The 12,183-nt window shown below is 40.8% G+C and overlaps 1 protein-coding gene across 1 annotated transcript in view; it reads left to right on the top strand.

Annotated features, from left to right (window-relative positions):
- Positions 1 to 11,915, top strand: part of SUMF1 (sulfatase modifying factor 1) — a 38,307-nt gene extending 26,392 nt beyond the window's left edge. Inside the window, exons 8-9 of the mRNA XM_082321216.1 lie at positions 8,170 to 8,229; positions 11,063 to 11,915. Coding sequence (XP_082177342.1) covers positions 8,170 to 8,229; positions 11,063 to 11,173 — 171 coding nt within the window. The 3' untranslated portion in view covers positions 11,174 to 11,915. The remainder of the gene's footprint in view (positions 1 to 8,169; positions 8,230 to 11,062) is intronic.
- The last annotated feature ends 268 nt before the right edge of the window (positions 11,916 to 12,183 follow it).

Raw genomic sequence — 12,183 nt, 5'->3', positions numbered from 1 at the left:
CAGAGCAGCTAGGCCGAGTCTGGAGAATAAAAACACTTTTGATGCGGTGTGTATATAGAACTTAGAAGTCACAGATCTCGGGTCTATTGCACCTAGATATGTTCTAGAGTTTTTTTGTTTGGTTTTGTCTGTAGGTTAGCATAAGGTAATGTGCATTATTTGTTTAAACAGATATCTCTTAAAGGTTCTGTCTCATCACTGGCAAAGTCTTAGGGCTTTTTTTTTCATGTAAGATGACTGGCTTTTGTAGGTGAAAGGCATGAAACAACTAATGTATGTGGAAGTTACTGTAGTAATAATGGAAAGAACCTTCAGGAGTCTTCATCCAAACTGTAGCTTTCAGCTAATCCATTCCCTGCCATTGGTGCTAGTTAACTTCATCTTACTTCATTTGATAAAGAAAAATAGATTTCTCTGCCAGTGTCAGCCTTCCCACCTTGTCCAAGCTGCACAAAACCTAGCTAGCTAGAATTGTGCATTTTGCTGAACTACAGCTACTGTGGTATGATGCTTCAAAAAAAAAAAAAAATCCTTAAGCAATGCAGTGGTGCACCTTCATTAGAGTGACTTACTTAAATGAGATGCTTTTGTGTTTGTGTTAACAGCAGTGTTTCGGTATTGAATTAAGGTGCTGGTGAGAAACAAGTGTCGTGTGACTTTTACTCTCTGTTAAACTTAAGTGGTTATGAGTTTGCTTAGGTTTTTAAATTCAGCACAAACGTTTTGCAGATGCTTCAGAAAGTTTTTAAAAATTAGGTGTTAACAATGATGCTTTTAGGTTTTTTCACTTGGAAACTAATTGTCAGAATCTAGTGTCTGAGGCAGAGCACTTCAAAGTGAATTCCAAAGGGTTTTTCTGATTAAATGGATAAGGAAACTGAATCTCATAATGTGAAAGGTGTCCCAAAATAGCCAGGCTGCAGTATCTTCTGAGACATTAAAAATGATTAGCACTATATGAGAGCCAATCTCTTAAGTCTCTCCAGAGTACAAGTCAGTGTAACCTATATATAGGATGTGTTCTTTCTGCCTAGAAGACTAGAAATTCTTCTAGAGGGTCAGAGCTTAGTGAAGTTTTTTAACATATTTAGTTTAACATCTGAAATCTTCAAAGCAGTTTTCTAGTACTGGTGAGCTTTTGGTATACTGTGGATTGGTTACAAGGAATGTATGGAGTTTTGCACATAGATTCCCCCCCCCCCATTGATCAGCTTGCATTCACAAGTAATTATCAGGAGCCAAAATAAACTGGGACACCTGAAAGTGCTTTATAAGTTGTTTGCTACCTTTTAAGGTATTAGATTTAAATTATTCTGTAACAATGGAACAACCAATGTTCTTCCTCTTCTTGGCCAGGTATAGGACCTGTGCAGGTTAAGTATTGAAGCCAAATAAACAAACTTGAAAGATTTTTATGCAGCTCACGAAGTATACAGAATGCAGAGCTTGGTACTGTGTCCTTGAAATTAGAAGCTATGAAGTGCCAGGAACACAGGACACTATTAGCAGTAGTGGGGCTTTGGGGATGCAGCCAGAACATTCAAGTTAGTGGCACTGAAAGGCATCATAATATGTTACGGATGTAACTTTTAAGAGCAGAGCATTAGTTTAACTGGAGACTTGTTTGTACAGACCTTTCTTTAAGAATTTAATCACACACTTCTACAACTAACAGTCTCCTCAACTATTCTAGTCCAGACACTTATTTGTGCAGCGGTAGTGGCTTGCTCAAAACATGAGGAGTGAGTAGCTTCTATTTTGAATTCTACTTCTCATCAGTTTGTGTAGGGAGCTGCAAATGTCTCTGTTCATTTTTGACTTCGGCAAATGAAAGTCTCCCCATTTTACAAGCATACAGGTTCAGTGGAGATTAGTGTGCTGTATTTAGACTAGCTGTGAAAGCAAATAAACAATATTATATTTGGAGGGGGTTTAAGTAAAAAATTGTATGTAGTGAATGACCTTGGTTGTCATCTGGAACACAGCGAACGGTCCCTCGATTTTGTGTGAGATAATGGGCTTGTTACTCTCCCATCCAAGCCAGTAACATTCCCTTAGTGCAGCAGGACAGTCCAGTGGAAATCTCATCTATCAGGAATCCAGAACAAACCAGAACAAGACAAATCTAAAACAGCTGTCTGTGGAAAACTTTTACACATGGAAATGGAAATAACTTCTAAATTTTCTGAATTTCAAGTGGAATAGCATCTCAGTTGTGACGTGTTCTTCTAACTTCCCCTCCCTTCTCAGCATAGTTCTTGTCTACGTTCTGTGTTCACTAACCACTAAAAGCCTTTCTAAGCAGAACTTTATTGTGCATTTAGATTTAGGGTGCCACACGGATATCTGCCATGGCTGTTTGCCAGTACACATTGTGCCTTCGGGGGATACTTTATGAAGGGATTCGTTACTGGAGTGAGTGCCAGGAGATCAAGGAGCTAGCCGTCTTGCTGCCGTTCTCTGAAATTATTTTGCTTGCACTTGAAGACATCTTGGAGTTGCCCAGAATGGGGCCACGTAGCAGTACAAAGACAGTCGTGCAGCATGTCTTAATCATGTAGGTGAGGTGGGGTTTTGTGTGGCCAAACTCAGTTTGGAGGGAATTATAAAATCCGCTTGAGAAAATGTGAAACTGATACTTCAGCTCCTCCCAGTAGTGGCAGTGGGTGAAAAGCCAGAGCACTGCTGTTGTCAGAAGTAAGTGCTTCTGGGCTGATTTTTCTCATGAGTGGAAAAAAATCCACAGTTTAAGACAAACTCACAAAAAAAAAAAAAATGTTTCTTTGGTACATCTTGCAGCTACTATTTGGTGCACAAGGGCAGGACTAGGAAGCACCAGGGCTGGTTTTTTGGCGATTTTTTTTTTTTTTTTTTTTTTTTTGTTCATTTGAAAAATGTAAATGATCATTTGGCAGACAGTAGCCAAGTGTGTGTGAGATCAGTCAAACCACAATCCCTTTATGGAGCCATTTTAATTGTGGTGACTTCTGGCTCAATATTTTTTTTTATACAGTGCATAGTTTCTTATGACCTGCAGTTCTCTGAAAACTGATTTAGCTCAACACAGTGGCTGTGTAGCTGACTGTGCATCGGAAAATTATGATGCAACTGTAGAAAGCATTTGTTTGATGTAATGCAAGAAATACAACTTTCATTTTAAAAAAAGCTTCTATGATGTATTTTAATAACTCCTTAAAGAATAATCCTACTTACAAGCTTTGGTAATTGAATGCACAAGCACTTGTAATTATGCAATCAGGCTATAATATGTCTCTTACAACATTATACTACAAAATAAACTTGCCAGTATACAGTGAACTCTGTTCTTTAAATCTGGATCAAAGTCTGGACAGCTCTGGCTCTTTACACATGGACAGCAAATGGCCTTCCACTTCAGTACCAGGTGGTGCACTTCTCCAGATAATAGCGTAGAACAATATTGTTTGATGGAACAAAGACTTGCTTGCTTTAATCAAATGTGACCTTAATTGCCGTGCTTTGGTTAGTTTTTATTATGGGTAAGCACAATCAAAGCATGTTTCCTTTATCTATAAGGAAGACACAAGCATCAGCAAATACTAACATTGCAGGCTTTCTCCTCTTTTTTTAATTATAAGAAATATGTGATATTGAGCTGTAACATTGTCTGGCCAAAGTTAGATAATGCCTGTACACTTTGTACTCTACCAAGTATGTTAAACGCATGCATTATTCTAGAAAAGCTATTGACTGGGGGGATCTAGGCTTTTCAGGATGCCATACCTGAAGGCTGCGTAGTTCTGTGGAAGACAAAGCAGTGAAGTTTTTTGGGGGTTGGTTGTTTTTTTTTAATACTCTCTAAGCAGCCAGTGCTCAGACAGGAATGAATTTACATTTCTACATCTGCAGATGTAAGGACTGCTAACTTTGTAAAACAAGAGAAAGTTTAAGCAAGTGATGTAGGCAGGAGAAAGACCACCCAAAGAAAAGGACTCTGGTCAGAAGGCAGTGTATGGAACACTTGTGTACAGTGTCAGAAGCAGGGCGTTGCTGGCAAGGACATCTAGCTCTTAACACCTTTCAAGGAATTGAAATCTCTTATTCCAGTTTGTTCATAGGGACCTGGCTTCTTCCGTTGCCAGCTCCAAACTGAGATAAAGGGTCTTTGTTTTGGGTAAGAGGGAGAGTTCACGCTACAGGTACACCAGGGAGCTGCAGCACCCTTGTACCTACCCAGACAAAATCATTCAACTTCATATGCTAAGAAAATAGAGTCTTCCTGCAGCTGACATGTTTGAGGTTTCTTCAGTAAGGCTGGGGGGGTAGAGAAAGGAATACAAAAGTAAGGCATTAGGCAGTACCGGGGAAGGACGGCTGCTTGCCCTGAGCTTTACCACAGTGGCTGAGCTGTGAACTTACTGGGAGCTCCAGTAAAGGGCTCCTGAAGTGCAGGGATGCAAATATGGCCCTCGGCTGCTGGGATGCTGACAGATCATCTGGAGGACTTCAAAGTCCTCAGTCTCTAGCGCGAAGCAGGGGGCTTGCACGGGATGCAAAAGCAAACCGTTAGAGAAAGGAAACGCAATGCTGGATTCCTACACCACGTTCTCCTTGGGTAGACAAACCTGTGAATGCAAAAGTACAAAACAATATAAATGGTGGTGGGGATGCTCATCAGTCTGGAATAAGAATGTCTTTTGCACTTAGTTCTGGTTGTTTTCAGATCAGTTCACGTGGCTTTGCTGGGGACCTTGGTGGTATGTGGTGCCTTTTACAGAGAAGCTGAGCTACATATGACTGAAAGCATAATCACTGCCTGCTATGTTCAATGTTATGGTTCTCATTTTAACTCCGCAATAGCCCTCAAATGAGGAGAGTTTGTTAGCTGAATTTTTAACACTAGGAAGGCGAACTAAATTCACCTTTGAGGATCTGTTGCTCTTTTTTAGCCTTCCTTAATTTGAGTGCAGTCAGGAGCTGAGAAAGGTATCAATCTAACTGGTCTCTTGTATACAGCTACTTGCGTGTTTGCTTTTGTACAGGTTTAAGTAGCTGGATGCAACTCTAGGGAAATCTGGTGATCCCAACTTCCTTTCATCTTTTCCTTTGCTAAACTGCGGAGCAAGACAGGGAAATATCATCAGCAACAGAATTAAACAGAGCCCATAGACAGTTGTCAAACAGGCCATGATTGTTTCTCCAACTAATGTCTCGTGATTTTCTGCTTTTCCAAGAACTTTGCCAGTTCTTTTATGATAAGCTCTTTACCCTCAGTGATTTTAAAGAATTATCTATCAAGCGGATAATGTTTTGTAATAGAACAGATTATTGGAGAATACTATACCAGATTTTTGCAGGTGATAAAGCGTTTCAGTGCTGTGATCCTGCTTCAGAGGCTGGGGGGTTCAATTTAACTCGGGTTTTTGTTACCAAATAACAATTTAATGCTCCATTTTTGCCTGGCAGAAGATGTTTGTAATTAATAAAAAGAGCTTATGTGATTACCATTTGCATTGGTTCACATGCTGCTTCAGTATATGTTAGCCCTGTATAATTGCTGAAACACACTAGTCTTATGGCTGGACAATAAACCTTCTAATCCTAAATTAGGATGCTCTTCTTAGTTGACAAAAGTTACTTTGGAACTAATAGCAAAGATTGCTGCTCTGTATTTGCATTACAATTTTTAATGGGAAACCCTGCTCAACAGCTCCATTGTTCTCTGTTTTGTCTTGTTCTCCTGTAGCTTTTTTTAGGTCAGTTTTATTCTGGCTGGCTCTACCGTGGCTTCCCTTAAAATGAGATTAACAGGCTGTTTGAGTTGATTGTGCTTGTTAGTGGCTTATCTTAGAGTGGGGCTCAGTGCATCTACATGCAAGTTTTGTGAAGACGATTTCCAGAGACCTTGGAAATGGAGCAAGCCTGTCCCACAGAGGAGCACCCTGGCTCGGAAACGAACGGATGCTGCCTGTGGGTGCGGTTTTCCTTGAGTATTTGTAGGGTATTAAATGCAGCAGTAGGCCTTTTTTTTTTTGCCTATCATATAAAATTTTGCAGTAAATATGAAACTGCTGAAGTTTCAGTATGGTAAGCTTTCCATATGAAGACTCTCAAAGTAGTCAGAAGCTTCTGCAGTACTAGCATCAGCTTTCAGGGTTTTCTTACAGTCCCCATGATTTATATTCAGTGTTAGAAATGCTTGTCTTGTGTTGATTCTTCAAGAACTTCACTTCTGGTAATGCAGGAGCTGGGTGGGAGACAACTATATCCCTTGATGCAGGGTTGGACAGCGTGGTGACCAGGTGTCAAATCAGTGGACACTGAGAAAAGCCGGAGAGGTGTCATTCCCTGTGAAATCCCCTCTTTAGCAACCTACTTCTTAAAGGGAAATTATTCCTGGATTCAGGAGATACTACAGAAGTGAAATTTTTCTTTGGTGACTGCATTTATATTGGTCAAGGTGGTGTTCTTAAGGCCTTGCAGAAAGCACAGCACCCTTCAGATACTTCCAGAATAAATGGCTGGCTGCTGGACAGGAGGAGACAAAATAATTGGCAGGATTTCTTTTTCAGCAGTTGTCTGTTTTTAACCTGTTATGGTACTTTTTTATGGTACCATTTTGTATCATTTACATACTCTGTAGCAATGAATTCTTTTTTCCTAACTGCTAAAAACTGGGCTGATGACTTTCTTGTAACCTATATTTATTGATAAAGGTAATGGTCTTAGCAGAAAATGCAGGGATTTGGAGAACATCATGGCTCTCTTTTTCTTCCTGTATTCCACAAATGCTTCCGATAAGGTTTTGTCTAGAAATGCAGACTTGATTTATACACCCTACCAGCCAGTGAAGAAACAACAGGTTGTACCTTGTGTTAAGTGAAAAAATTGTTTATTGGAGGCTTGTACATGTAAAAAAAGTTTTTGTTGCATGCTAGTGTAACATGTACAGAAATAGAAATACATGTAAATCTTACAACTTTGAGAGGATTCTTAGTGGCAGTACTAACTTCTAGGCTAGGCTTGCCAGTTAATGAATAACTTATTTATTTTGTTGATCTTGTTTGTCACTTCTGTAAGACAGATATTCTTGTGGCTCCTTCCTAAAAGTAGTTTCTTAATGCATGCGGAGCGTAGAAATCATGTAAGAATATTTGGTAATGTGAAGTATAGCAGTAGTCTCTAAGCAGTAGGAGATGAGTGCAGTAGTAACTTTCGCAGCTAAAAGTAATGAAGTGGGAGAATTGCTCACCTGCGTAATAAATATGCATCAAAGCAACTAAAGGAGTGTGTTATCAAGGCAGCCCAGCTTTCTCCTTGAACTATTAGGCCATCCTTTAGAGTTGGAATTGAAAAAGAAGAGTGAAATAACCTCATTAAATCAATTCAAGGGCCAATTTCATAAGCACTTCAAATAAATCACATCCATTACACTGCAAACGTACATGCAATTACAAAATTGTTGCTCATAAGTGCAGTGCTTTCTGCAGACCTCTTTAGCTGTCACGATCCCACATAATAACAGATTTAGTACATAGCGACTGGGAGATGATACAGAATGTCTTGCTGCGCAGTCACTAACTTGGGTTTCAGACTTGATTTTGGACTGGAAAGTGAATAAGCACCAAACCTTGGGCATTGCAGCCCCTCATCGCAACTGGCCACCAAACTGTGTAACTGCGTTTAGGAAAGTGGCAGTTCTCTGTGTTCCTTCTGGAGGCTCATGGATTTGCACATGCTTGTTTCATAGCAGTGGGACTGATAAGAATCACAGATTTCACTACATGTCTGAAAATTTCCTAATCTCTTATTAGAAGTCTGAAACTACAGAAATTTACTTATTTTCAAAGATCAGTACTCTCTCATGATTGCCGCTGTGCTTTTTGCAGCATATTATCAGGTGCTTTACAGAAACGAAGCACAAGGCACTCTGGGCCAGTGGACAGCAACTCCAATGTTAAATATTTGCAGCAGCGGGGAGAGAGAACACTTTCTCTCACCTGTCTGCAAGTCTTTTACAACATAAATTATTTCAAGCTTTCTGGTCAGACAGAGGCAGCTGAAATTTTTTTACTTTGAGTATTTATGGCTGCTCCTTATCCATCTCCCTATTCTTACAGCTTTTTACCTTTACCCTGTAATTGGCAATTGTTCTTCCTTGAATACCGACCAGTGTCCTCTCCTCCACAGAAAGGGCCCTCATCAGGAACGGACAGAGTGAAGAAGGGTGGATCCTATATGTGCCATAAGGTAATGGGGAGAGGCCTCTGGTATTTTTATATTGATCTTTCCTCTGGAAGTACCTGACTTGACAGTGACCTGATCTTCTGACAGAGTTTCCTGGCAGCCTGGATGCTTGTTAAGGGGTTTAATGCAATTTAAGGAAGAGCAATACCTGAGGGCCTTAAGGAGTTCTTTTTGGTTAGCTTGGAATTAAAACAAACAGTTGTACCCAGCATGTTTTTTTTTAGTTGTTGAAGTTAAAATTAATGTATGTTTCTAATGCTATTTTCATTATAGTGCTTGAATGATGCTTGTAAGAGTAGAAAGTATGGATGTGACTTTTCAGTTTTAGAATGACTCTTGATCCAGAAAGGATATCAGGTCGTTGCAGAAAGGTTGCAGGGGGATGAGTGTTTCAGCTTAGTTGATAGCAGACTTGAAATTCTTTCTGAAAAGTCCAGTTACCAGCACAATGCAATAGCCGTTCATGACACGAGTCGTGTTTTAAACTCTCTTCACGCCGCGCTGGAAAAAATGCTCATTGTAGATCTCCTTTCTCATTAAAGCTGTCCTATTCTTTTTCCCCTTTCAAAGCCTGCAGCTGGCAAATCATTCTCATAATTAGATTAAATTTTCTACAATGAGATCCCATTTTCTACACTGATTTCCTTCTTAGGTGAAATCAATGTCAGATGTTAATTAGCAGTTTTGATTAAATTAACACTAGAATAGACTCTTCTTCAGTGATGAATAATGTGACCCATTTTAAAGGCTTGTGAAGATTCTAGCCTGTCCTAGTCTTTTTTGTAGGTGATAAAACTAGGCTGTGTATCAAGACAAAAAACCCCACTGAATACTATTAGTACAAGGGCTCTTTATTAGGTGCCTAAAAATCTATTCAAACTAATCTGTTCTACTGCTGTTCTACCTCTCCGAGTTGACAAAGGCTAAAGTTTGCACCTTTTTACATATATGCTTAGCAGCTGCTTTCATTTTCAGAATAGTTCAGCTTCTCAATCCTATTTTAGGTTTAGGGTAGACCTCTGCAGTGTGAGATGGGGGCGGCGTGCACCCCTCTTTGAGGGCAAGGGCTGCTCTCGGGCTCCCCGCTGCTGTGGAAGAGCTGGTGAAGACCGTGTCTCCTCAGGTGGGGATGAACACCAGTGACCTGTGGCCTCTGCGGGGACGGCTGGTTCACAGGGCTGTTCCCCTCCTGACAGAGCCTGACAGAGAGTTTAAGTTGTCACCACCCTCGTGGTCACGCAAATGGAACTGTTTGGTAGCTGTGCCTGAACTCCTGAAGGGATCTGGGTTTAAAGGAGGAAAACTATCCTTTCCTCCCTGCTCTCCTCTGCCACCCACCCCCACCCGTCCCCCCCAAAAAGGGTGTTTGCTTTTTAACCCAGCCATTCCAGAAGTCTGGTCCAGAGCCTGACTACATGCCGCTGAACCAGCCTGAATGCAAATGGTTTTTTGTCAGAGGCCAGGAGCCTGTAGCGGGAGGATGGGAACAGAAAGCCTGAGCCAGGTCTTCTGAAGTAACGGCAAAATGGGGCAGAACTTGGATGGATTGTTCTGGAGTTGCTACATAAACGCCCAGTCTGCTACACCAGTGCTTTATCAGTGAAAGTACCACTGTGACTGTCCTTCCACGCTACGATGGATAACTGCTTCTGGGCAGTCTGACTTAATGTAGCAAACTGCTAAAACTGGTTAGTTCTGCGGTTTGGAAACCACCGTTCCTAATGTCAGGTAATTGAGAATCTGTAGCACTGTGAATAGCACAGGTTTTTCTTTTTTCAAGGCGTGTAAGTATATTAACGTGCACTGAGACATGGCCAAATCTGTAGAGCCGGGCAGCGTACAAAGCGTGTTATAGACCAGCATCTATACCCTGCTGTCAGACGACTTTGTCCTGTTTAGATTCATTTGGTTGTGTATAAGTTAACAGCCTTTCTCAAAATAACTTGTACGAAGCACCCTGCAGCAGTCCTTTTCTGAATCTTTTAAGGTGACATTTTTGATCTAATTGGTCTGTCACAGAAATATCAAATCCTACAAGCTCAAGGCAAACAACACTGATGTTTCCCACCGCCACGCATCAGTGGCATCAAATGGCTGTATCTGATGGGTGTAAGGACAAGTCCTGTGAAATCATCTTGTGCTCCTTTCTCACTTAAAGAAACGAAATGGCAATGATGGTTTCTCCTTTGGTTTTTCTGAGAGGCAGCTGCTGCGTGATTGCAGCCCATTCTGGAAGAGGACAGTGTTCAAAGTTGTCTACCGGGAATATGTGAATTGCAATTGCATCATTTTATCAATGGCTTAATTTTAAATGTCAATGTTTTTATAGCCACCAGCCCAGATTATATCTTGATTACAAATATCCCTCAAATGCTAGCTGTAGGAATACCGGGAAGGAGTTTGCCTCCAGTTATTCCTTTCTTCTTGTTGCATCTCACTCAGTGAAATGGTTTTTGACAGGTGCCCGTCCACTTCTAGTTGTCCCTTAGAGTACTGATACACAGAGCAAGGCACTGAGATGCTTTCTCTTTGTCTGGGGAGAAGCCGAATGGTTATTTTTGCTTTTTTCCAGGAGCAGGATATATTACTAGTTGACACTTGTTATCGGACGCTTTGCCATGCAAATGACCTTTCTTTTGTGTCAGCTGCAGCTGGTCTCTGTACAGTGGGATCTCCCTTACTTCTAACAGTGATTTTGATCTGTATCAGTTCATTGATCTTTCCAACAGCATTTGAAATGTTTTGCTATATTAACCTAACAAACCCTTCCCTAAGGAAACACAAGCTGTTATATCCTCTAAAGTTCTCTCTTCCCCCCACCCCGCTTACTCTCCAGTCCTACTGCTACAGGTATCGCTGTGCGGCCCGCAGTCAAAACACTCCTGACAGCTCTGCTTCAAATCTGGGCTTCCGCTGCGCCGCGGACACCTTGCCGGAGCCACCGTGACCGGGTGGGCTGTCGCACGAGACGCGAAGGGCTGAACTTCACCCAGGGAAGAAGAGATGTGTGGACCGTCACTTGCTGATGATACGGAATAGAAAAATCTAGTGCTTGCACTTCCCGCTGGGGGAAAAAAATCCGACGCTGCTCACCATTGCTTGAAGAACCTTCCTGTATTTATCTTTGGGGAGGCTGGCCTGGACTTTTATCCTGACCAAACTTTTTATCGGTGAATTCTGTTGGCTTTAGCGAGAGTATTCTAGAGTTAACTAGCAAAAACCGAGCAGAAACATGCCGATTGTGTTTTAGAGGGTTAATTAATAGCTCCTTTAGAAAAGATCTTTATTCAAGTTTTATTTATGTATAGTTTGAATTTCTACACTCAAATCCAATAAACAAGGACGTTACAAACTTCTAGACAGCTTTAAAAGAAATTTGAAGCAGTTAAGAAATTCTAGGCAGCTTTAAAAGAAAATTGAAGGGATTAAGAAGAGGTGAGGACTGGAAGACAGACAACTACCGACATGGGCGGTTAGTGCAGCCCTTGCATTACATTCCCGTTGCAGTGAAAATCCGGTCCAGAAATGTTTTTTCCGGTGCGATACTTGCTCCTCTTTACAAAGTGCCTTCTGCAATGAGGGATGATAATCCTCAGGGTGGTGATGATTAGAAATGATGTACATATTTGAATAAAATTTCAAGCATTTCTTTATGCTGAAGACTTTTATTGATGGAAAGACACTGGCAATTTCTTTTTAATTTCTCTCAGATATGGTATAGGTTTATTTTGGGGACTTGCAAATTGCAAACTGGCATCGTTAGAAACTGAACCTAACAAATTATTTCACTTGAAGAAAAGACCACTAAAGTGAAAAGATGGCAGATGTAACTGTTATTAGCCCCAAGACCTAATAAGGTAGATTTTGAAACTGTTCTGTTTTAAAAAAAAAAAAAAAAAAAAAAAAAAAATCCCACTTAAAAGGAGAGGAATTTTAGTAAAGAGGAAGGGAAATGGG

Source organism: Platalea leucorodia (assembly GCF_965183815.1).
Source record: "Platalea leucorodia genome assembly, chromosome: 9".
NCBI classification, from domain to species: Eukaryota; Metazoa; Chordata; class Aves; order Pelecaniformes; family Threskiornithidae; genus Platalea; species Platalea leucorodia.
This window is presented reverse-complemented; position numbering and strand designations above follow the sequence as displayed.